This window comes from Penicillium canariense (genome assembly GCF_028826845.1).
Source record: "Penicillium canariense strain IBT 26290 chromosome Unknown utg000004l_segment0_segment0, whole genome shotgun sequence".
Taxonomy (NCBI): Eukaryota; Fungi; Ascomycota; class Eurotiomycetes; order Eurotiales; family Aspergillaceae; genus Penicillium; species Penicillium canariense.
The window spans coordinates 4,327,066-4,351,284 of NW_026622731.1; the positions used below are offsets into that span (position 1 = coordinate 4,327,066).

Consider the following 24,219-nt stretch of genomic DNA (forward strand, 5'->3'; position numbering starts at 1 on the left):
AGAATATTGAATAAATGGGATAAAGGGAGCGGATAACGGCATTGTCTATTTTCCTATCTATCTATTGGACACGATTTGCACGAAATCCGTTCAAGATTGCGTCAGCGGTCACAACTATAAGTAACCGTGGGTCTGGATCCAGGTCCAATGTACCACTATGAACAAGTCATGGGCATAACTGGAACGGCGCACCACCCGATTTTGTGCTGAACCAGGCATCTATTTTAATTCGCCAGCAATGCTCGATTTAGAACTCGATAAGACGAGGCGTTTTCTCTAGCCCCATCCAAGCCGAGGTCCATGAACTCCTCGGCCAGGGCGGATATGCGGCACGTTTTACACTTCATTATAAATCGAGTGAGAAGAACCCCTTAATGAATTGGTACAGATTGTTTGAGACAAGTTAGGTCTCAAGATAGCTGCAAAGTGACCAATCCATGGATGACCATTCTAGACACCAATTTGCGATCATGTTGGTGTCCTATACAGGGATTTGTAACATTGTCCGCACGCTAGATCTGCCTAGCTCAAGGCTTCCATGAACGCGAAGAAACAATCTCCCCTAACCGTAACCATGGGTCGGAGAACCCGCTGAGAGCCGAACGACGTGGAATCGCGCGGGTCTGTCTGCCGGATAACAACGATCGGTTCTGCCGGGCTACCCGCCGAAGACGGAACGGGCAATTTACAAACACCCAATTAGGGCCATAATATTCCAATCGAGGGGCGGTTCATGGGGAATGCATCTCTCCTTCTACTAAAGATACTGCCTTGGGCGATTCCGATGTTCCCCACGCATATGCTATTCGCAGGGAGTTTCTTGGATACAAGTTCAATCGTCGGCAGTTGCCTTTCGCCGAGGGTGACTTTTCAAACTGATGAAATGTCTCGGAAAACAACCTTGCAAAGCAGGGTTGCGGTTTGGCAATCTCTACTTGCACATCAAGCGAGGTTTTTGCATGTAAACAAGATCTTGAAAAGGGGTTAGGGTTACTCCTGAAGCTGTACGCCACGCTCCGCTCCCATATTTTGCTTCTGCCCCTTTCTGGATCAGCCATTAGACTTAAACATAGCATTTTCGGCTACATAAGGAGTCCCGTAAGATCATGCTCTATCTTTTATATTTAGAAGTATGCTTGTTTCTAGCAAACCCCGCAGTACTGCCACATACCCTAGTTCGCCAACACTGACAATATGAACTATCTGCATACCTGGTGGGAGATTCTCTTTTGATTCTCTTTTGTAAATTAGTCACATGATATCTCAGTCCTACATTGATTATGAAGTAAAAGATAGTTCTCTCCAGGTGTCGCCCATTCCTAGTGCTTTATTGATATGACGTTCCCATCACAATGCCGCATATCATACCAACTTATCCCGGTTCACCCAATCGATTGTCCCTTCAATACTTTTTTCATCCGGGTTTCAAATTCTGGCCATTTTGTATTTTTCACAAATAAAGACTTTGAAGCTAATTTGATGCGAGGTCAGAAATGAATTGAGAACGCTACAAAGGGATCGACATCAAGTCGGAGTTGAGAACCTTTATCGAAGCTCGGTTCAAAAAACCCCATGTCAATTAGAGCCCTAGACGCATGGCACAGTCAGCAGTCTCTATTGACATCCAGCGTACAAAAGCGCCATCTTAAATCTCGAAGATACCGCGGTAATGCATATTCACAGAAAACTGGTGGTCCCTTAAGATCTAATCCACGGTGTGCCAAGAAAGTTTATCTTTTTCAGCAACATGTTTGTCGCAGAGGCGCACAGAGAATGTAGCCCACACGAGTGTCATAGTCAACCCAAATCTTTCCTCCTTGAGTGCTTGATTTACCTCAATCCCTTTACCCCTTTCCATCCTATACATAGGCAGTAGTGGCTTTTCTGAACACACTCCGAATTTCCCCGAGCCCTTTATCTTCCGCCGACAACAACCCAAGCAAGACCCGCGCCTGTTGCGGATTGAACATTCCACTGGCAATCTGGGTCTTCTCATTGTCACCCGTGATACTAGACGTGGGGACCTCCCCGTTGACGGTTCGGTGGCTCAGAACGATGGGGATGCCGACACGAGACACTATGTCGTTGATGGCTTGAGCGAACTCTGTGGAGATGCCTCCTGCGCCCTCGCCAGCGACCTGGTATCATTAGCACAGTAATGCTGAAGCCGGCTCTGCGACGATGGATCGGAGACAGAGGACATACCACAATTCCCTTGGCGCCATTCTGGACTGCGCTATAAATCGAGTCACTGTGCATGTCTTCATACGCATACAGAATATCCACCCGGGGAATGGCATTCACACCCTCGACGTCAGCGAAGTACTTTGCATTTGCCTGAACAGCCGGATAATAGAAGTACGGCTTGTTCGACACAATCATTCCTAAATTTCCTTGCTCATAGGCCTTAAACGTGTCCATGGTATTCGCTTGTGTTTTTGTCGCGAAGAATGCTGAGACAATACGGTCATTCATGACAACCAACGAGCCGCGGTCTTTGGCGTCCTCGTCTACGGCGACGGTCACTCCCTGAAGAAGATTCATAGGACCATCGGCTGAAATAGCAGTGGATGGGCGCATTGAGCCAACAAAGACGATAGGTTTGCCGCAGTTGACGGTCGCGTCGACAAAGAACGCAGATTCCTCGAGCGTATCGGTGCCGTGGGTGATCACCGCCCCAGACATGGTGGGATCGTTGCAAACTGTCGTCTTCAGTGTACGTGTAAGATTCAAGAGGAGGGACGAGGAAACATCCCCACTATTGACGTTGTCGAACTGCACAGCATTGATGTTGGCGATGTCCAAGTCTTCTGGAATGGTAGAGAGAATCTCGTTGATTCCTAATGCCCCGGACTCATAGCCCGCTGTTGCGGTTTTATCGTCGCTGATGCCGGCAATAGTTCCGCCTGTATTTGTGTCAGAGACCAGACAACACATCCTTTTACACAAATAGTGATGCATACCGGTGGCTATCAAAGTTATATTAGGAAGGGAAGCGTTGAAATAGTCAAATTTCAAGCCGTTGGAGTTTGTATAGGACGTGTTGGTGGCCCGTGAATGGATCAAAGCAGAGGCATAGCTTGTAGCAGCTAGAGCAGAGATAGCTAGTATCTTGAGATGGAAACTCATTATACTTGATATGTGTTACCTTCAGTGGTATTGAGGGATTTTGCGGACTGCAGCTTCGTAATTCCTGAGAGTGAAGCCCCAGCTCTGCAAGGAATTATATAGAACGACAGATTCTGCTGCGTCATCCGGATTTTTCAACTCCGGAACTTAGGAATCTTCGAATACCCTAACTAACTTCCTTGGCAGGTCTTGTTAAACCTAGACTTTCCATAATCAAAACACAAAAATGCTATGGTCTTCTCCGGGACGGTATGGATAGAGGAAGTGGATAAAGGTTGGAGAAGGATAGTTGGAGCAATGGCGGAGATCGTCGTTGATCACGGTCGGGTATAGTTATAATATTATGTGTTGTCGAGGAAACTTGGAGATTTGTAAAAGAAAACTAGGGATCTCATATACTTCGTTCTGAGTTCTCATTGTATTTCTTATTGCTCTCTATATTTTCAAGTATACTGCCCTCTCCCAATTCTAGAGACCACTAATCTTGCCCGGCATTCTGTAGGTATTCCATCTAAGATCAGCATTTTGCGCCAAGTTTCTTGAAGACAAGGCAAAAAAAAGCCGCATTCAATGACTAACATTAATAAAATACATTCTTGGCAAACACCCAAGATCGATGCTGCCTCGACGGTGCCAAGAGGAGCCTAGTGTATAGGTTGGGAAACATCGGCCCATGTTCGGAAGAATCAGAGCGGGAGAGAACCAGAGCTTTCTATTCGTTGTTTCAACCGAGTGACATTAGGCATCATCAAATATTATCATGTCATACTCCGTAATAATGCACCATTGAATTCAAAGAATGGGCTCAATCGCGGAGAGGTTCATTTCCATAACCCATTCTTACGAAGATTGCACCGCCACATGGTTGGGAACGTGGCTTGTTAATTTCAAAGATTGTTGTTGTTTACATATATCTGTGGTGGTGATCATAAAGAATTGGAACTTTCGTACCTCGCTTGTACAAAGCGTAGGAAGCCTTCTTTACCCGATAAAGCACCTACATAGAGTATCGCACAAAGGATTCTTGACGGTTCCTCAAGAAGGCCTTCTACCCTGCAAGTAGACATCTTAACAAGGTTTAACTTGAACAAGGTCCGTGGGAGACAATCTTAAGCGCAACCTCTCTGCTTCGACTTACAACAATTGTGTATCTATTCCGCTTTTATGAACGTATCTTAGTAACGGTTTTGTCGAGGCGTTTGTTGGTTCCTTCGTTAAAGCTCCCTTCCCTGCCGCCGAAAGTGATCAAAGAAACTTGTCATTATCCGCATTATCAAGAATACAAATCTAACTCTCTTTCCTCTCGGCTAGTTAATGTATGTAGGTACGGGATTCTTGAAGAATGGTCTCTGGTCTAGGGCAAACAAGAGATTAGCAGCTCTATCCCTCACCCTTCATACCCAGCCGGAGCAGGATATCGTTTGTAATACAACACCCGGTTTGCCATGAAGCCCCTCTCAACTCGGCCAAGTCTTCTTCAAAGCGAATATCCGGCATGTTTCAGAGTCCACAATGAGACTTCCTCATCATCGGGTCGACGCACGTCTTGGGCATTGGGGATCGTTTCCTCAACCCCTGTGATCTCCTTGATCTTTGACAAGCCTGACTTGTAAAATGCCATCAAAGCATCGATCTGCGCATCCCACATCTCACACTGGCTCCTCCCGTATCCACGAACGCAAAGGTATTCCAGATTCTCAGGTAGGCCATCCGGCAGCATCACCGGTTCCCTTCTCTCGTCATTCTCACCGACCCCCTTAGCAAAATATAGCAACCCCCCGATTCCCAGGCTCAATCGCTTCAAAGCGCAAAAATCTTTCAGCGAGCCGCTATTTCCCCAAAACGACCGGAGGAACTGTAGCTTCTCCTCCTCCTGGTCCATGTAGAGGTCCGTTGCCCTTTCGTCGATTTCCTGGTCGACAAGACCCTCCTCCTGATGATAGGGGTCCAAGTAGTACATATGTGACTCGGCGTCGATATCCAGGACTTCCAGTGTGTCTTTGTGAGGGCATATTGATTTGATGAAGGTCTTGATATTGAACAAGGGGTACGATCGATCCCGAACGCCCCGGCCGCCGATAGTATACTGGAATTCTCGTAACGCCTTGCAGGATTGGATGACGTAGGCAAGGTATGGCGTGTGAAGGGAGCAGTGATTGAGATGGATTTTGCTGATATTGGAGGATCCCGACACCAGGCGCGGGATGTCATTCTCATTTTCTTCGAGGGCATCTGTGCCAATCGATTCAATGGACGGGAGGTGGTCGAAGAGTGTCATGCAGTCAAAAAATTCGATGTGGTTGTAGAAGCGGGGGTCGTCCATTACGCCAAACTCTTCGACCATCATGTACACCTTGCGAAGATTCTGGAGATATGGGGTGTTGGCCGGGTCCGCATTAGCCCGACGCAGAAGGCGATCGAGGGGATAGTCGACATGCCAATCTCGAGGCCATTTCTCGGCATCCAAGTAGAATGGGTAATACGAATCGAAGGGCTGCGTCATCGCCAAAGCCTTCAAATTGGGCGACACCGAGATCAGAATCGCAGCTAGTGCTTGCGCGATGAAGGTTCCTAGAACACTGGGAGGGCCACTTGTCTCTTGAGCGCTCATCCGAGGAAGAAGAGGGAATTTTCAGGTGGTGGATGGCTTCATTACCTACTATTATGATGAGAATAGGTCTTAATGCGATATGCACCCTGCGTGGTGTTTTGCATGAGCATGTTGATCACAGCGCTTTCTTGGGGACCGACAAAGCCCGCCCTCTGCACAGCCGCGCGGAGGAGATCCATTTCGTCCTTCTTGAGGTCGCGCTGCTCTTCCCTCTTTACATAGGATATCTTGCCGGTGGGTCTCCAGTATTGCTCAATTTCGCGCACATAATAGCCCAGCCGGCGATTCTTGAGGATCTCCATGAGCAGGCCAAAGGTCTCGTTAATGCTGGTGTCTTTGGTATAGACACGTATCCTGTGAAACCGCTCGCGCGTTTTCATGTCGCACAAGGAGTGTAGAGCATGGCATGACTGCGACAGGGCGGCCAGATCGCGGATTGAGGGGAGGTAAAAGATGATTCGAGCATGTATCTCGGGAGGGACAGACAGAAATGCCATCTGGTGGAAATTCTTGTCGGTGGGGATTCTTCTGGCTTGGAAGATCGCAGCATTTTACACTGCGGGTTCGCGCCCCGCTAAACGGACTAGTCTAGGCACCCGGCTGGTTGCCTGAGAAGACTTGGTCTTGGAGAGCAGGAAAACTCGGAGTCGAGTTCGTCTGCTTCTGTTTGCGCCTTGCATCCGATATGGTTACTCTCTGGAGGTTAAGTCGTTGACAGGCTAAAGGGATTCTGGCCAGGTAGCCGGACTGACCCGGTAAATCTCCTTCTGTTTGCCTTGTTTATAGGGTCAACCTTCTAAAAGCCTATGAGACCTACACGCTTAATGCAGAAGCTATTATGACCCCGTTGTTTACAATTATATTGGAATACTACTAAGAGAAGGAGTAAGGGGCAGGGTAACTATCATGAGTATAGTGGCCTTCGAAAAAGGGTTTGAGAAAAGGCCCTGTGTAAGTGATGAAACTGATTTCGATTCTCCCTGTATCTTCCAGCATCCCTCTTCGATATTTGTAGTGGTATGTCTAGATGTTTCCTCAAGGTCTTTCTGAGAGGAAGCCGGGTGGTCTAAGAAGCGAATGAAGAAATTCCGAGGGCAATTGTTACACATGGCAAATCATCGAGAAGAAGAGCCCATTCAACATCGAATCTGAGGAAGGAAAGGAAGAGGAGGAGAAAGAAGAATAAGCTCTCTTTTGACTACTACACGCCGGAACCTTCCAGGTTGTGTCCTTCCATATCAGGTGATTGTCACAGCAATTAGTCCCTAGCTCACGTAGAATTGTTCGTTCTTTCATCAAGGTGTATTCATTATCGGTGTCCATTTCATAGATCCTCGGCGTTCTTTTCTAGCTTCGCCACTGAACTCCTATCTTTCTGACACTCATCGACCTTGCACTTATCCTTTCTCCTGGCATCAGCGACTTTCTATCTTTCACTGGTGCCTCTTTCTACCTCACATTTTTGTTCTCTCTTTGCATTAGTGAATTTGTATCTTTCGCTAACATCCATCCACCTCACACTTGTCTTCTCTTCTCGCATCGGTGACCCCCCAAAATGTGAGCCACGGCGCTCCTCACCCGCTCCAACTCACGGCGTCCTAACTTCGAGTCGCCTACGCCTCTCCGGTTGTCTCTCACTATACTCCGGGAAATGGGAGCAGACATGGCAATTTTGCACCGTTATAACAGCAAGAAAAACCTCCCAAGAGCTTTGAACGTCCCCTAACTCGGCTCCATTCTTGCCAGGTCTCGTCGTTCAAAGATCTTGGGAGGTTTTTCTTGCTGTTATAAAGGTGCAAAATTGCCATGTCTGCTCCCATTTCCCTGAGAACAGTGAGAGCTTCCGTGTGAGCGACTGGGACAAAGCGACGGTCACACGGAAGCAGTAACGATGAGAGGAAGATTGGAGATGATGGGTTCTCAATGAAGACCTCCGAGTTGGGGGGCCTACCTCTCCTCATATTCTATATTTGGTATCGGAGGAAACAATTTGCACCTGTGGGTATCCAAACACCCTTTTCCAACCCCAAAGCCTGCCTCCCCAAGTGGTCTCATATTGACGCCTAGTTAACCGTATGCACTAGGGATCCTGGTCCCATTTGAAGGGGGCGAACCGCGGGGTTGACTATTGCATGACGAAATAAGCGCCCAACCGGCCCTCGGCCAATCAGATCAGATAACGCCCAACAAGTGGCTAGGGATGAGAAACTCTCGCCAAGTGAAACGGCTTCGCCTCGGATCCTGTCTTTGGCCTGTCAGTGCTTGCAGATGACTTGCGGGTTATGACGAGGACAACTACTGTTCGTCTAGGAATCGAAATCGGAAGGAAAAAGTTCAATCAAATCAACCATTGGTCACGGGTTTATATGTTGAAAAATATTTACGTAAAGCCCAGATAGAAAATATGTGACAAGAAAGATCTCGAGGACGGCAGAGGAAAATGACAAGCCCCGACGAGAAGACACCCATCACATTGTACCGAAACAGTAACCAGGAGACTCGGGGAAGAACAAATGAGCTCCTATACTTGAGACGCCAGACAACAGACAAATTTCTCCATCTCCTTATGTTCGCCTTTAGTCCACCGAAGTCGAGCAAATGAGTGTCAAAGATGCATCATGCACACACATCACAGCTTAGGAAGTGTAAGCCTGGCCAGCCTGGTTCAGGGCGCCACCGCTGATCAGGTAGCCCTCGGCGCACATGAAGTACGAGTATCTGGTGACCATTGACTGGGCATCAAGCCAGGGAAGGACCTGCTCAAGGAAAGCGGCGGTGGTAGCGGGATCAGTAACACCTCCGGCGTCTTGGCTGAGCGAAAACTCGGTGACCCAGACCTCGGACAGGCCGTAGGTGGAGGCGGTGTTGATAGCCTGCGTAACGAAAGACGTGAACTCGTCGGCAGAGCCGCCGTACCAGTGAACGGCCAGGCCGGTGATGCCGCAGGACGAGCAGTCGCCCATGAACGCCTCCAACCACGAAAGACCCTGTCCGGCGTTGGTCGACGATGTCACGGCGGGCGAGATCAGCTTAGCCTGGCCGGAGTAAGGGGTGATGTAGGTCTTGTAGTAGTTGGCGGCGTCGGCGGCAGCCATATTGGCCTGCGAGGCCATGTCCGGCTCGTTGAAGCCCATGATGTACTCGCTGCCGGAGGACAAGACCGTCTCGATGGTAGTGAACCAGCCGCCGAAGTCCCTGGCACCCCAGAGCATGGGCACGAAGTCAACATTGGAGGGCAGGTCGCTGTACAGCGACATCCCCCAGTTGTAGGCCCAGGAGACTTTACCGCTGGCGGTGAGCGGGGAGACGGTCGAAGCATCGTTGTAGGCAGCGCCACGCTTGGAAGTGTTGGTAGTGCTGCGCTTCTGCACCTCGACAGATCGAGGAACGGTGACCGGGACAGCCAGGGCCGAAGTGGCAAGCAGGCCGGTGGCGAACAGGTGGGAGAAAGAGACCATTTTGACGGGTTTTGAAGAGATGCTGTGTTGTTCACAGAGAAGGAATGGAACGTTTCAAAAATGAGAGAAAACCTGTTCCCAAAAAGAAACCAAAGTGTTGGAAAGGAAGGAATCTAGACCGTGCACGGCACAGGCAGCTAGAAGATAAATGATTGAAAAGTGATCTCAAAGATCAGAAAGGAATGAACCGTGAACTGGCACAAGCAGGCTGGGGAAAGAAGAGGGGCAGGAACGAAAGGCAGGGAACGGGGGAGGTTAAATGTTAAATCCCCGGCTCATTGTGCGTCAAACCTACCACCAACGCCTCCTGGCTGGACCGTCTCTCTTCGCGTCTTGCTTCTTTGGCACGCGCACCGAGAGGCGGCCAAGTGGAGCATCACGGGATTCTTTCAACGCTGCCATTGGGTGAAGCAAAAGCCATGCTAGGTGGCACCTCACTTTTACTCATGGTTACCGCGCAGAGCAGCGTCATCCACGGAACGAATATCCAGCACCCCATCACGACGGGGAACCAGGGGGAGGGGACGCATGGATCTGGACGGCGTTCTGACAGGCCCAGCCTGGCGGCTGCTGGAGTGATTGGCCCGGCCCGGGCTGGCCATGCATTTGGGCCTACGGGGAGAAGAGAATAATGTCTATTTTCAGTTAGCGCAACCCATGTCAATGTCCACTACGGTGGGGCGGCAGACAGAAATCCTTTGTGTCTAGCAAAGAGATGTATATCGTGGTATACTCCACAGCCTAGCGTTCCGCAGGCCCCACAGCAGTTTGGACCGTTGGTGTAACGGTCTTGGGGATCTTTAATCCAGTCCACGCTCGGGGACTATCGTGGCTTTTTGCAATGAAAAAGAACAATGTACCGCTGGAGATCGAGTCTTGAGGCCCGGTGCCTGACGAGAACAAGGGTCGGCAGGCGTTTCGAACGGTGTTGGTGGCCCACCAGCCACCGGCTGTCGAATGAGCCAGCATTTGGGTGGCCCCTGGCAGACTTGTCAGGAACGATACAGCTGTGCGGTGAATGTGTGTTGCAAATGTGGAAGCAAAGAGGAGGTGGTGGAGCCCAGTTGGACGAACCACGGGTGATGCTTTCGTAGGCCGCTGGAAGGTTGCAAAGGACGTATTCGATTGGAGACGGGTGGCGTGGCTACGTGGTTCCGCGGCTCGCAGGTCAGGGCACACCCTATGAGTGGCTGTCGTGTCTTTCTGCCAGGGGTATTGGTCTGAGGTGACCTATCACTGGCCCTCAAGTCATTGGGGGTACTCCTCATTAATTTGAAGCTCGAAGCTCATTGCAGTTCCAGAAAAGGTGAAGGTGTGGTTGTGGTTGCGGTTAGGTTAAGAGTGGAATGTGGGAGGTATAGAAAGCACATGACGAGAACAAATAACCGAAACCAGTAATCAGAATTCTACACCCTATCATTCTATGACAATTTAATGGCGTCGCTCACAATGGCAATTTTTCAGAGAGACCTTTCCCATTATTTCCCTTCCTTTCCCTTCCATCAGGCCCACCGAACGAAAATCGGACACACCGCACAGAACGCGCCACCCCGATGACGGCATCGGCCACTCACAGGCGATCCGGGCCCAGCTCCCCGATCGGCGCCAGTGTTTCAGCGCACCACCCAGACTCCTTCCGCCGGGTCTGGTGCCGCCTGCAGGCAAGGGCCGCCGGTGAACACACTACGAACACGCCCGAGTGGCTTGCCAGCGGGAAGTGATACGTCACGCCTGAAACAACGCATGTCGCTGATCGCCTGGCCATGCACGGCCGACACGCCGGGCGCTACGGAGTTCCTGTACAGAGGTTCTCCGGCAGTCAGTCCCCACCACGAAGCCAGGCCAAGCCTTGCCGGACTGTGCGCCGGTTGAACGCCGACCCGTTGGCTGGCGCCAAGGGTGTTGTCTCTTTTTTCGCCGCCTCCGTTGTTTGCTGAGAGTTGGCCGGCACTGTCGTAGGTACGTACAGCATGAATTCACCCACGGCTCCGTATGGCTGGCAATGCTGCCCGGCGCATCAGCCATTTTGCCTCACAGTCGTAGTCGCGGGTTTGGATCGTGATTGGGCTGGGGGTAGAGCCCCAGCAAATTCCTGTAGGTTTTCCGTGTATATTCTTGTGGCTGGGCTTTGCTTGGGGCGGTGACTTGGCGATGGAGGCGTCGGCTTTTTGCCAATGCCAAGAGCAATGCCCTCCAAACGCTACAAATGTCGAAACCGTGGCGCTAGATAGGTTGCCAAGAAAATTGTTTCTTTCTTCAGGGCTTTCTTTTGAGTGATGAGGTAAGATTTTTATCATTTTAGCCCCCGGGGGCGACAATTCTACTGCAAAGTTGTAGGGTGCGTACGTATATTGGTAGGAGCCGACTTCTTCGTAAGTATGTTCTTTTCCCCAAATTAGAAGAAAACTGGTCAATTATCGTGTAGTTAGTTATTCGTCAGCCATACCCCAATCCTCTAGCTCGCCCATCGACCCCCGACCGAAACGCATTTGTTCCAGCCCTTCCAAAATTGAGCTGCCACAACTAAAAATATACCCAAAATAAATAGCGACATAAATTTTGACTGACAGAACTTGCCCATATTCGTTATTGTTATTCTTAGACAACATCATACAATAGCGCGTTCACAAAGTCCAAAAATTGGTCTTAGCTGGCTCTAGGGTTGGCACCTCTCCACTTTAGCCTAGGCCCATTACGAACACTCGAGAGCTGCGCAGGCTAGCTTAGGCCCACGTCACCTCGCAGCAGCAGCACATTCTAGCCCCATAGAGTGAAGTCGTATTAGAGGCCGTGCTACTCGATAGGGCGTTCAATGATTCGGTTCCGGGAACTGCATTACTTATCTCGGAGCTGGCTATGACGCCACGTGTTGGGGTGAGTGTGAACGGCCCCTTTATTGAATCGTGGACGGAATGGGCGGGGAACGAATGGGCGGGGAACTCGGGGGTTGTACTACTGGGTAGTGGTTAAATGAGATAGAAGAGATTGGGGCCTGAGGGAAGGATGGACAAGCTAATTTGAATCATGAGGTACCTCGATTGTGGTGGGCCTGTCTCGAAAGGATTGGAGCTGGAGAGTTGGGTGTGGTACAGCATTGCATAGACTAGACAGGATGTGCATTACTTCCCTAGTCTCTGAACCTGCCAATAGCGAGCATCCCTGAATCTCCGGTTGGCTATCGCGGACATCAACAACGGAAAACTGACTCAGGTCCCCGAAGAAGTGACCGGATGAAGTATGCACGGATTCGCTATAAAATGGCTCAGGCAGGGAGGCAGGCACTATATCATAAGCTGTTGAAAATAACCTAATATCACTGCTGTTCGTGATCTTAGAATGAGGGGAATCTTCTCTTCAACCCCAAGCTTATTTATTCGCTTACTTCATGGTGGAAACCAATTTTTTCACTGGTCTTCTAAAGAGAAGTCACTCTTTCTGAGGTGCTGCTCTAGAACCTCAGCAATCATTCTACACTGATTTATCAGTTCTTCTTAAAGTTCTATTACAATACTGCATAGCCGGATCAATCCGTATTATCTTTAGCTAGTGTATCCTGTATCTACAGTATACGTCAAAGACAGAAGCTACCCTTGCAGCTGTGATATTGCTAAGAGGCCCACGTGTCTCTCCAGGTCCTCGAGACAAATATGGATAAACACTGCTATGGTGGTATCAAATAAACCCCCATGCAATCGTCGTTCAGCACCTTCTCACCACTAATTACGTCAGAGTGGACCCGAATGCCAGTTTTGGATGGAGGTCAGAGTAAAGGACGACCGGCTGCAGTCACAGTCTCGATTTCTACCCAGCATTGTGTATCATATTACCGTGTTTTGGATGCATAACCGAAGGCCATAGAGTAGATCCTTTTCAAATACTTCCTGCACCAAGTGTTCCTTGCTAAGCTTCTTATCTTTCTTGGCCCAAGTTTCGACACAAGTCTTGGCATCACAGTTCCTTTCCCATCGATGCTGGACGTCCACGAGATAGAACTCCAAACAGTCCTTGTCATCATCGATCTCCCCAATTAGGAGGATATAACAACTGTAACATGCAAAATGGAATAAGCAGACCAACCTACGAGTCAGCAATTCCCCACGATCTATCCCAGTCAGGAAGGCGGTGACCCCAAACCCGATGATGTAGCTCTGCGTAGCTCCAACTTCCGCTCCATTAATCTTCCGGTTTCCATCGCTCAACACCAGACTCACTGCCAACCCACAATGCTTTCCCGCAGTGCAACTCGCCTTCTGCGCGCCGGCCCAGCCGTCCGCCCCTCCCTCCGCACGTCCAGCACAGTCCGCCAAGCCGCGGCTCCTCTCCGCCGCAGCTACCCAGCGCATCCGCGGGCATTCTCTTCCTCCGCGACCTTCTCCAAGGGCCTCCAGCCTGACTCGGAAGACCCCCGTCCACCGAATCCGCAGGCTACTCCCATCGCTGGGGCCGCCCCGCATGTCACCGAGCCGACGGCTCTGACACCGGAGGAGTACCGCGACTACTCGGAGCACTACTTTAACGTTCTTCTCCGGGAGCTGGAGAAGGCGCAAGAGGAGGGGTCGGATGTGGAGGCAGAGTACAGCGTAAGAGATACCATCCATTGCATATTCTTTCTGCACACAGTTCCGCCCTCTATATCAATCCCACCTCGCACATTCACGCTCTGCGGCCAGCTAGATTAACCTTACTAACAACTTCCCAGGCCGGCGTCCTCAACATCTCCGTCCCGGCGCTCGGCACCTACGTGCTGAACAAGCAACCCCCCAATAAGCAAATCTGGCTCAGTTCGCCGATCTCCGGACCCAAGCGGTTTGACTGGATCGTCGAGGGCGACCGCATGCACGAGAAGCAGGACTCGCGGCCGTTCGTGCACGGGCAATGGATTTATCTTCGGGATGGGTCGAACCTGACAGAGCTTCTGAACTCGGAACTGACCCTACGGTTGCCGAAGGACATCTATGGGGAGGTCATGGATGCGTGAGATGTTCTCTCCGTACGGCAGAATTATATGGGGTTATGAGAAGATGTATGACAGAACAGTCGTTTTTGCATTTTTCATATTCTTTGTCTCTACAACTAGGACATCGGATCACAGAGCACTAGTCTCCCCATCGGGGTTGATGAGAGAGATTTTGTATTTTACTTTTATGGATGCTCAATTCCACAGGTTATAGGTCTATTCCTTGAAATGATGGTACCGAATGCTGGTAGTCAGGCCCGGCACCCAGATCACAGGATGGATAAGCTACCCCGGCTATTCATGTATCAAGCACAGAAATATTCAGAAGCGCCACCAGCCCTAACAGAAAAGCAGGACAGCCTCACTGGACTTTCCATTGACAGACATCTTCCTTTCTTCGAATCCACCATCTATGTCATTCGGTAATATTGTTCGGGCTCACGTCCCAGACTTCCCTGCCCAGGGATATTATCCATAGCGGTTGCCTGGGGGCTGTCAATTTTTCCACTTTGGCCACTGTCACACCATCAGGGGCTGGGCACTTCGAACTCTACCTGGCGAGATGGACAAGTACGACGGCGTGGTCGTAGTCCGAAAACTTTCGATAGCTTCCCAGATTCAAACTCTGCATAGGCTAGATCCTGTTGCCACTGACAGGGTCTTCAGTCAGAGCCCCTCCACCAGCGGGGACTATACTGAATGTCTTGTACTTCAATGCATTCCTTCAGATGACTGATGGTTTACTTTGGATTCTTGCCATTGGATTCTCCATACAAGGTGCAATACGAAGTTCCAAGTCGATTGGCCCCATCGGCTCTTTTGGGGTGAAAATGCTCTCGAGTACAAAAACAATCCTCCTGTAAAGAAAGCAACCCTCCTGCCAATCCTCCCATTAAAGTTGCCTGCGTATACCCGCCTCGCAAATTCCAAATCAACCCGAACCGGCCAATCACTGCATGTCAGGCACAGCAACAGCTAGCACGCTGAGCAACCACAATTACAGACTACTTTCCACAATGCTGGCTAGGGGCTCAGGATTGTGGATCCTCGGAGGAAAGGGGCGAATCGTCTAACTCCGCCGGTTTACACCTCGAAGACGACGGCGAGTATATGCCTAGAGATATGCCGATGCAAAAGCAACAAATAGAGTTTTTGTAACGGACTCCTTTCTGGAGATCTTCATCATTCAACTCAGTGGAATAGTCATGTTTTCACAATCACCCAACGCTCTCCTTGTCCTTGGGCTTCTCTCTCATTCTCCATTCGCCCAGTGCAAACAAAACACCATCATCCGCGATGTCGCAATTATAGGCGGTGGTGCCTCGGGGACTTTCTCCGCAGTGAGACTTCTCGACCAAGGCAAATCTGTCGTTCTTATCGAGAAAGAAAGTATCTTGGGCGGCCATACCAATACATATCTGGATCCGCTCACCAAACAGACTGTGGACTACGGCGTTGAGGTCTTCCACAATCAACAGGTGGTCAAGGACTTTTTCGCCCATCTGAATGTATCCTGGATAATAACGAAGCCAAGCTTCGGTGCATCTGCGCCGAAGTACTTGGATGGAAACACTGCCGAGCAGGTCAACTATACTAGTCCCGACCCGACTGCGGCGCTAATCGAATATGCGACACAATTGTCCAAATACAGGCAACTCGAGCTCGGATTCTTTCTGCCAGATCCCATTCCGGATGACTTGTTGTTACCCTTTGGGGAGTTCCTTTCCAAGTATCCCGACATTGGCAATGCGACCTTCACGATATTCAGATTCGGGCAGGGCCTGGGCGATTTTCTTGAACAGCCGACATTATACGTGTTCAAAAATTTCGGTCTGGACGTTGTACAAGATATCGCCAGTGGCTTTTTGGTGACAACAAATCAAAATAACTACGAGATATACGACCAAGCCACGCGAATACTCGGACCCGACGCCTTGTTGAGCAGCTGCGTGGTGTCCACGCACCACAGAGACAACAGTGGAGTCCAGCTGGATGTCGAAACACCGACTGGTCGACGAATAGTGAGAGCCAAAAAGCTATTAGTTGCTATTCCGCAGAAACTCGAAAATATGAGCCCTTTTGCTCTTGACGACCGCGAGTCCGGCCTCTTTGGCGAGTTCATGAACACGGGATACTACACGAGTTTGCTGAACAACACAGGGTTACCAGCAAACTTCAGTTCGTGGTCTGTGGGCGCTAATACTTCATACCACCTTCCCAAACTGCCCGGTGTATACACGGTTACCTCAACGGCTATCGAGGGCATCTTCGATTTCAAATACGGCAGCCCGCATGCTCTGCCGGACGACTACGTTCGCGGCGAGATAGCTTCATACGTCAAGAAAATGCAGGCCAACGGGATCGCGGAAAAGGTACCTGGAGAGCCAGAATTCGTGCGGTTTAGCAGCCATACTCCATTCGAGTTGACGGTGTCCCAGGAGCAAATCGCAAATGGGTTTTATGAAGAATTATATGCTTTGCAGGGCTACCGCAACACGTGGTATACAGGGGCCGCATTTCATACGCAGGATTCATCGATGCTTTGGAACTTCACAGATTCGACCGTACTACCTGCGTTGCTGAAGTGAATTTGCTGTGGCTTTTCTCGTCGACTACTGCATGATGTCGGGAATATACTTGTGGATGAATGATGCGACGTGTGTCTCTTTAGGCATCTAGGCTGCGTTAAAACATCCATACAGTCTCCAGTCAGAGCATGACAATAAACCAAGCTGAAGTCTGGTCTCCCCCAGACTTCGATGTTTGGAATGGCGGAGAAGCTGGTTCTTTCCAATCCCTGACATTGCTCCAAGCCTAGCATTCCCGATATGCCAATGCAGTTTGTATTTTTCCATGGGATAAGGAGCTTCAAGATAGTCGCCAAGTTATGATTCTCAGAGATAGCCGCTGTAACCAGCGCAAGAGAATACATCTCTGCACTACTCCGTCGGATCAGCGGAAGACATAGACAGAAGGATTTTGTAGTCGTTGAATCGTTGGTCATGTTCGAGCAGTGAATGCTGTGGTGCGAGGCTTGGAGGTCACGTTTATTGTCGGGTCGCTGCTGCTAGCTGAAAGCCATGAAGGCGAAATTTGAAGTCAGGCTAGGCGCGGAGTATTGACGGTCGTCGACATCGGTGGATCAAATTATTTTGGGTCTAGGCCCAGCGGCGGAGCATCTCTTTATTTGTTTTTGAAATGCGAAGTCCGGCAGAATGGCAATCAGAGTGGCAAAGAGAATCTTCACACTAGCCAATCTCCATCTTCAAGCCTGGACAGCAACAGTGCCCGCATTCTGCGCGTTATCCGCCTTGGGAAGATCAGCCTGTAAACAGCCATCCATTAGCACCATACACAAAACGCATACTGAATCCAAGGTCGCAGGGTGAATGCGGAAGACGAATGGTAACATAAGACAGCTGTCTCTTCAAGCCCAAGAAACAACAGCTTTGCCACCTCCTACATCCCGCATATACCCAACAGAGCCCCGCGGCGCAACATACCAGGTCAAAGATAACCTTAATCATCAAACTGCAGCTCGGACACACCGCAATCTCCTCTCCATCGCGCAGGTCGTCGATCGCAATTTCGAAGCGGTCGCCGCATGGGCAGGGGAAGGTGTAGATCTGCAGGGCCGGGTCGAAGGTCATGTCTTCAATCTCGATCTCGTCGTAAATGGAAAGGGCGTCGTCGGCCATGATGAGATGGGGTGTCGAAGCGGATGAGGACACTAGTATATTTGAGGAACTTGGGGGATACGGTGTCGTGTTTGAGGGAGAGCGTAAGGTAGAGGAAGATCGACTAGATTATGAAGTTCAGGAACAAGAACAGCCTAACTGGGACTTTCTAGTGGCGGACAAAAGTTTATCGCTGTCAGGTCATGTGACTGGGGGCCTTGACGGCACGTGAGGTTATCTTATCAACTTATCGTTCTGCCGGGCTCCACTCATTAACGTATGCTTTTAACGACAGCCGAAGCTTCACGTCTTCGTCATTTCTTTTCGGTATTATAGGTGGAAGCGGTTGGCTAAGTAAGTGGCACACCACTGATAGTTCTTCTATGGACATGCTGTCTCATTTTTCTGGCACTACGAGTCCCCTAGTTCCCGACTAGGAGATCGTGGGGTCAGTAAACGAAGTATGTCCTAGGAGCTGTCTATTCTAGATTCATCATCACTGTGGAGCTACGACGTATAAGGTAGTATACCCCACGTTCTATAGCGGGTTTCACCTAATATACCTATCTTGCTGATCACTTACAGTGTTTAAAAACACGCAGTTATGGCATGACAGGGTTGCCAGTACGCCGAAGGGACACAGCCAAAGCCTGGCCACAATATCAGTATTAGCCGCCAAGATAGCTAAATTCCGTAAGTCAGGTCTACTCCCCCAGCCTCGCAATTTCCATTCGCACAGCCTCGACGTCCCGCACCAACCTCCCATACTGGCGGGCAATCTCAGCCAGCGTCCCTCCATCCTTATCGCTCACTCGGTCTGTCCCTACCACCGCCGTTCCAGAGACTTCTGCATCACCATACTGTTCCAACTCCTCAATCGCCAACGCCTTCTGCTCGTCAAGCCGGACCCGTGTATCCCGCAGATGCTCCCGGTACCGGCTGAGCGCCGCAAGCGTCTCAGGCGTATACAGCGTCGCCGCGATCTCGAGCTTGGCAACTCTGAGAAACATGTCAAGTCAGCAAACACAGTACACAATTTCCAAACCCCACCAGCTAGCTGGTCGGTACCAATGATCCGAAGGGGCGGAGATACGCACTCAACTTTTCCCTCAATCCCCTGCGCCACTGTCGCCAAATGCTCCGCCCGCGCCCGAGTCGCCCTCGCAAGCACCCCGTGCTTCGCCCGCTCCAAGATAACAACCATCCGCTCAATAATGGTCGCCCGTACGCTCATCACCTCCGCCGCCACAGCGGCCATTTCTCGGCGCGCGGCGGGTAGCGACGACAGCTGGGTGGCGCGTAGTGCGTCGACCCGAGCACGCAGCTGTGACGCAAGTGGCGGTACGGGCGCCATCGAGGTGCGGACGCGGCGGTCTCGGGCGCGCGCGCGGGACTGGTGGTCTGCGCGGGGTTGAGCGGCGTGATGTTTGGGTGCAGTGTCTGTGTTTGCGTCGGAGGTTGCGGAGAGGGCGCGGAGGGCGCTTAGAGTATTGGAGAGGTGGCTGGAGAAGTGGACGATAAAGGTGGGTATGTTTGTGTAGAATGTTGAGATTGAGGGGGCTAGGAGGGAGAGTGTGTCGTCTTGGATTTTGGTTTGGGATTGCGAAGGGGCGTCTTGTGGTGTGTTTGGGTCGATTAAGGTGCATGGAGTCTCGAGGTATATCGAGATGAGTGTAATGTTATCACGGCACTAGGTTGGTCAGATATAGAACTTGCGTCGGGGGCGTAGTATGTTTGTTTGTGAGCTGTCGTGGTAATCACCTCGTCGGAGAGCACGCTGTCTGATGCAAAGGCTAAATGCCTTAGCGTACGCTCCTTGATCCTTCGCTTCACACTTCGGAGCTGGCATTGTTTCAGGTCCTAGCGATAGAAAGCAATTAGACGCTGCATTGCTGTTGCGGTTGTGTTTCTGAGGGTGCTATCGACCACGTCGCGACGTACCTCCACAGCGGCCTTGCGTGCCGGCTCCGCGGCGTCGGAGCGGGTTGAGCCATCCGTGTTCAGAAGAGTTGTTGTAAGGTTCTCATATAGTCGTCTGAACTGGGGATTGTGCTCGAGAATGGAGGGGTCGCAGGGGGGTATCATGGCGAGAAGCGGGAGGTTAGAGGAAAGTAAGTAGGCAGGTTCACCGCCAATAGGGCAGGAAGCGGGATCGGCAGCAGCCGCGAGCGGCGAACTCAAATGGAAGGACTAAGCTTCCGCGAACGACTGGGCATACAACACAGCAGACAAGAAGATGTAAACTACAAATTACGGGTGGCAGCAGCAAAAGAAATACCTAAGTACTAGACGTACATTTTGGCATTTCCGCGTTTCTTTCGTAATCATACAGGTGAAGCCTGATCAGCTTCGTTTCGATCTTGATCCCCCATTTTTCCACCCTCCATCACATCGAGAAGCAGAATCTCTGCTATCTCTCGCAGAAGCATTGCCTTAGCAAGGAGAGCAAAGATCAAATGTACACCCGGGCAGAAGGGGGAAGGCATAAACGTGTTAGTCAAGCAAATCAAATCCCATAGCCAGCACGGAACCCATCTTGTCAAGCCCGGCGGTGTTCAAGGGGTAATCTGTTCGCGTGCCGAGGTCCAGGCGCTTCTTCGAAGCAGAAAATAATAGTAATTTATGTACAAGGGTTGTCTTAACCCGGACAAATGACCAGTGGCATTTGCGTAGAAGGACGCAAATCGCAGACCTGAGAAATTTGGAAACCAGGCTTGCAAGAGGTTAGACGAGGGTGTCCAAGTGTCAAGAATCAATCCATGGGAAGACAGGAGAAACGCTCGGAACGCAAATTTAAAGCAAAACGACGATTTCACTCGTGAAAATGGCAGCAGTAGCACAGATTGATCAGGAGATAATTTACTCTTCCTCGCTCTCCTCCGAATCATCATCCGACTCATCCTCGCTGGACTCGTTGGCCTCGACAGAAGGCATCGGGGCAGGGGAGCCACTGCCGCCCTGGAAGCGGGACAGGTTGCTCTCGAGCATGTTGATCTGAGCCTCTTGCTCGTATTTGCTCATCGGCTTGTTCTTCTTCGGCTTGGGGGCAGCAGCGGGAGCGTTACCGACGGGGAGGATATCTTCGTCGTCCAAGATGTGAGGCACATTCTTCTTCACGAACTTGAGCAGCATAAGCAGCACGTCGTTGGGCAGCTCATCAATGTCCAGCTCAATCTCCGCTTCTTGAGTACCCTGGAAAAAACATTTGAGGTTAGCCCAGAAGACACATTGTGATAGGCCATGCAACAACAAAAGTTAAAACTTACCTTCAGAGCAGGAACATTCTGCTGGATGATTCCGAGGGCCTCCTGCATCTTCTTGTCCGGAAGGCTACTGATGCCATTGGAGATGATTTGCTTCTCATGGTAGGTGATATTGCGAGTCTTCTCGATCTTGGAAAAGCTCTTGCTCTTCTTATCCTTCTTGCTGCTACTCTTCTTGATTTCCTTCTTGGTCCCTGACTTGCCAGACTTGGAACCCTTCTTCGCGGGAGGGGTCTTCTTCTTCTTCTGGGTGATCATTTCAACCTGACGAGACATCTCGGCAATCTGCTTCTGCAGCAAGCTGAGCTTCTCGTTGTCCTCGTCACTTTCCTCGGCATCCTCATCGCTGTCTTCTTCGGAAGAGTCGGAATTCTGCTCGGGATGCGGCTCGTGCTTGGCCAGGTACTCCTGCTTCCCCTCCCATTTCTCGTCGAAAATCGCTTCCAGACTCTTTCCAGAGGTGTAGGTCGGATCACCAGGGAGGTTGAAACGGTAGCAGTTTTTGAACATCAGGCGGATATCGGCCTCGAACTCCTTGGAGTTTTCGTACTGGCCAGTCGTGAGCTTGGTCTTGATGGTCGACAGATCCATGGGCTTCTTGATCACACTGTGGTAGGTGGGAATGTTGAGAGCAACAGGGTCCACGGGATAGTAGAACGGGATAGCATGGTATTGGTGTTTCGGCTTGTGCAGCTCCTCGAGAACTTCTTGGCAGAAACGCAGCTCCCACTGGTACTTCTTCTTCTTGGGCTTGGTGGAGTAAGGGAGATCACGCTTAGGAGGGTGGATGGAACGCTTGGGGCGACCATCAGGGTTGGAGGAATCCCGGCGAATAACGGGGAGACCCTCTGGACCCAATGCGAATGTAGTACTCTGGGGGGAGGCTGCCTTAGGAGCCGCCGGAGCCGGAGCCGGAGCCGGAGCCGGAGCCGGAGCAGTGGGAGGCACAATAACGGATTGACCACCGGTCGAGGTGCGAGGCTCGCGGCGAGCAGCGGAAGTCTTCTCCGTCGTCTTCTTCGGCTTCTTCTTCTCCTCCACCTCGTCGGCCTTAGGAAGCAAGCTCATCTGTTTCTCAAAGGTAGCCAGCAGTTTCTTGCCCTCCTGGGAGACCACGTGGTCAGGGCCGTTGAAGGTGTTCGCGTTATTAACCATCAGAGCAAAATCAGCGTGGAGGGCCTGCGGAGACGAGTATTCGTTGGCCTTAAGCTTCTTTTCGATGGTACTCAAATCCATCGGCTGGGTAATGACAGTCCGGTAGTTCGGGATGTTCAATTGAATTGGGTCCACTGGTAGCTTGTAGAATCGTGCGTCATGCATGCGCTTCAGACTATTGAGGCACTTCCCGATGTACTTGTGCTGCATCTTCGTAATACCAGATTGACCGCCCGAAGGAACGGGTCCAGTAGTCTCGGCGGCAGGGGTAGGCAGCTCAGGAAGCTTGACATCCGTGGGTCCACCATCCCCGCCTCCGACTTTGGTCCGCTTGGCCGCGGGCTCCTCTGCCGGGTCAATCTCGCGCTCACGCGACAACTTTGAGGGCGACACGGGGGCGCTGGGCGCATCGTTCATTTCATGATCGGTCTGACGAGGAGGCAAGCTGGGAGTCGCAGATTCGGCGGTAGGGTGGTGGGGAAGTTCAGTCTTCACCGGAGCGGATGCCTCCCCTGGTCCATCAAGAGCCATCTTATCCTCGGTGGAACTGTCCAGAGGTCCAGAAGGAACGCGTCCAGCGGATGTGATTGCGGGTGCTTGGGGAGTGTCGGCAATACTGTTCTCCGTGGAAGCATTTGCCGTTGCGGGGGTGGCGGACTCGGTGGTCTGAAGTTGAGTGGAAGTGGCTGTGTCTTCTGGAATCTTCGTCTCCAGCGGCGCAGGCGGTTCAGACGCAGAGGGGGTCTCGGAGGGAGCTGATGCAGCTGGCGCAAGAGCCTCGAGGGGGGACTTGGGAGGGGATGCCGCAGAACCAGTGCCATTGGCAATCGCAGGGGATTTGGAGGCGTGGCCATTCATGGTGGTTGTGTGGTTCTCGGTCACGCTGGCGAGGGCCTCAGTTGTGATGTCCGAAACTGCGCCTTGGACGCTATGAAATGAGAGTTAGCAGGATGCCTGCGTGCGAGAAGAAAAAGAAACGCGTCAACCGAGCAGGTCTTACCTGTTTCGCGCAACATCAGGCGCGGAGGCACCCATCGGGGGGGGAGGCAACTGAGGCTTCTCCTCCTTCATCACCGAATGAGCCTCTGGAGGCGGGGTCGCCATGGAGGGTGCGCTGAGTTCTAGACAAGGACCAGAATACAGCTTCTAGAGGTGTGTGTAACAGGAGAGGGTAGGTGAGGTGAGAGCGGAGAGATCGCGCGACTGGTTCGGGAGAGAAGAATTCAACTGGATACACACTCCGCGCTAGCACGGGATAACTTGAGAGAGGGAAAATGGCGCGGAGGATAGGACAGGCACACGCGACGAAATGGGGAGGGCGCGCAGTGGACACAGGGACAGCGAAGCTCGGGGAGCTCGGGAGATATGAAGAGTGGAGAATGCGATCGGAGGCGAAAGAATTTATACCGCCAAGAAGGCGGTGTGTAGTCACGTGAGTGGTGGGTTGGGAGGAGTTGGTGCAAGGACAGCGGGTGGGAGGCGAGGTAGAAGTCACGGGACTGGAGGGAGATAATGGGAAGGGCCCGAGGTGAGAAAAGGGGTGCCTGAGGTGTGTGGAAATGGAGAGCAGGACAAAGAGGCAAATGAACCCTGAGATGGCAGAAACCCCGGTTAAAGTAAAGAGAGGAGCTGCAGGGAGGGCGCGACGCGTCGCGTTGTTTAGGAAGGGTTAGGGTAGTAAGGGTAACCAATAACCAAGGATACGGGAGAAGGGGGCGGTCAGGGCAAGAAAGGACGGAAGCAGAAAAATCCTCGGAGGCGGGAGCCATTTGGCTTAAGTACAGCCCGCACAGCCCACACACCCGCGACTGCTGTGACTGCCCAGCTTCCCACGGCGCACTCCACCGCCCGTGCTGCGCCGGATTTGACTGGTCCCGCCCCGTCCACTGTTAGTTTCCCCCGTCTGATTGGCCCGCTGTCCATTCGTACCGTACCGTATTGTCGATAAAACTAAAATTTTTCTTCTTCC

At 51.3% G+C, this 24,219-nt stretch overlaps 8 protein-coding genes across 8 annotated transcripts; 2 read left to right on the plus strand and 6 right to left on the minus strand.

The window, feature by feature from the left end:
- Positions 1 to 1,859: 1,859 nt before the first annotated feature.
- Positions 1,860 to 3,129, minus strand: N7482_007821 (asparaginase ahrA; the record flags this gene model as incomplete). Its single annotated transcript, XM_056689945.1, has 3 exons — positions 1,860 to 2,138; positions 2,206 to 2,906; positions 2,964 to 3,129. 3 exons carry the CDS (start codon positions 3,127 to 3,129, stop codon positions 1,860 to 1,862), a joined length of 1,146 nt encoding a protein of 381 aa, XP_056542374.1.
- Positions 3,130 to 4,606: 1,477 nt separating this feature from the next.
- Positions 4,607 to 6,237, minus strand: N7482_007822 (uncharacterized protein; the record flags this gene model as incomplete). Its single annotated transcript, XM_056689946.1, has 2 exons — positions 4,607 to 5,700; positions 5,790 to 6,237. The coding sequence occupies 2 exons, from the start codon at positions 6,235 to 6,237 to the stop codon at positions 4,607 to 4,609; spliced, it is 1,542 nt and encodes a 513-aa protein (XP_056542375.1).
- A 2,139-nt stretch (positions 6,238 to 8,376) lies between these two features.
- Positions 8,377 to 9,198, minus strand: N7482_007823 (glycoside hydrolase family 128 protein; the record flags this gene model as incomplete). The annotated part of the gene is made up of 1 exon (XM_056689947.1): positions 8,377 to 9,198. One exon carries the CDS (start codon positions 9,196 to 9,198, stop codon positions 8,377 to 8,379), a length of 822 nt encoding a protein of 273 aa, XP_056542376.1.
- Positions 9,199 to 13,421: 4,223 nt separating this feature from the next.
- Positions 13,422 to 14,176, plus strand: N7482_007824 (frataxin family protein; the record flags this gene model as incomplete). The annotated part of the gene is made up of 2 exons (XM_056689948.1): positions 13,422 to 13,778; positions 13,898 to 14,176. 2 exons carry the CDS (start codon positions 13,422 to 13,424, stop codon positions 14,174 to 14,176), a joined length of 636 nt encoding a protein of 211 aa, XP_056542377.1.
- Positions 14,177 to 15,360: 1,184 nt separating this feature from the next.
- Positions 15,361 to 16,743, plus strand: N7482_007825 (amine oxidase, flavin-containing superfamily; the record flags this gene model as incomplete). Its single annotated transcript, XM_056689949.1, has 1 exon — positions 15,361 to 16,743. The coding sequence occupies one exon, from the start codon at positions 15,361 to 15,363 to the stop codon at positions 16,741 to 16,743; it is 1,383 nt and encodes a 460-aa protein (XP_056542378.1).
- Positions 16,744 to 17,420: 677 nt separating this feature from the next.
- Positions 17,421 to 17,853, minus strand: dph3 (CSL family zinc fnger-containing protein; the record flags this gene model as incomplete). The annotated part of the gene is made up of 2 exons (XM_056689950.1): positions 17,421 to 17,480; positions 17,659 to 17,853. 2 exons carry the CDS (start codon positions 17,851 to 17,853, stop codon positions 17,421 to 17,423), a joined length of 255 nt encoding a protein of 84 aa, XP_056542379.1.
- Positions 17,854 to 18,536: 683 nt separating this feature from the next.
- On the minus strand, positions 18,537 to 19,917 carry N7482_007827 (uncharacterized protein; the record flags this gene model as incomplete). The annotated part of the gene is made up of 4 exons (XM_056689951.1): positions 18,537 to 18,831; positions 18,930 to 19,522; positions 19,594 to 19,692; positions 19,774 to 19,917. 4 exons carry the CDS (start codon positions 19,915 to 19,917, stop codon positions 18,537 to 18,539), a joined length of 1,131 nt encoding a protein of 376 aa, XP_056542380.1.
- A 774-nt stretch (positions 19,918 to 20,691) lies between these two features.
- On the minus strand, positions 20,692 to 23,354 carry N7482_007828 (putative transcription regulator BDF1; the record flags this gene model as incomplete). The annotated part of the gene is made up of 3 exons (XM_056689952.1): positions 20,692 to 21,024; positions 21,099 to 23,178; positions 23,251 to 23,354. 3 exons carry the CDS (start codon positions 23,352 to 23,354, stop codon positions 20,692 to 20,694), a joined length of 2,517 nt encoding a protein of 838 aa, XP_056542381.1.
- Between the last annotated feature and the right edge of the window lie 865 nt (positions 23,355 to 24,219).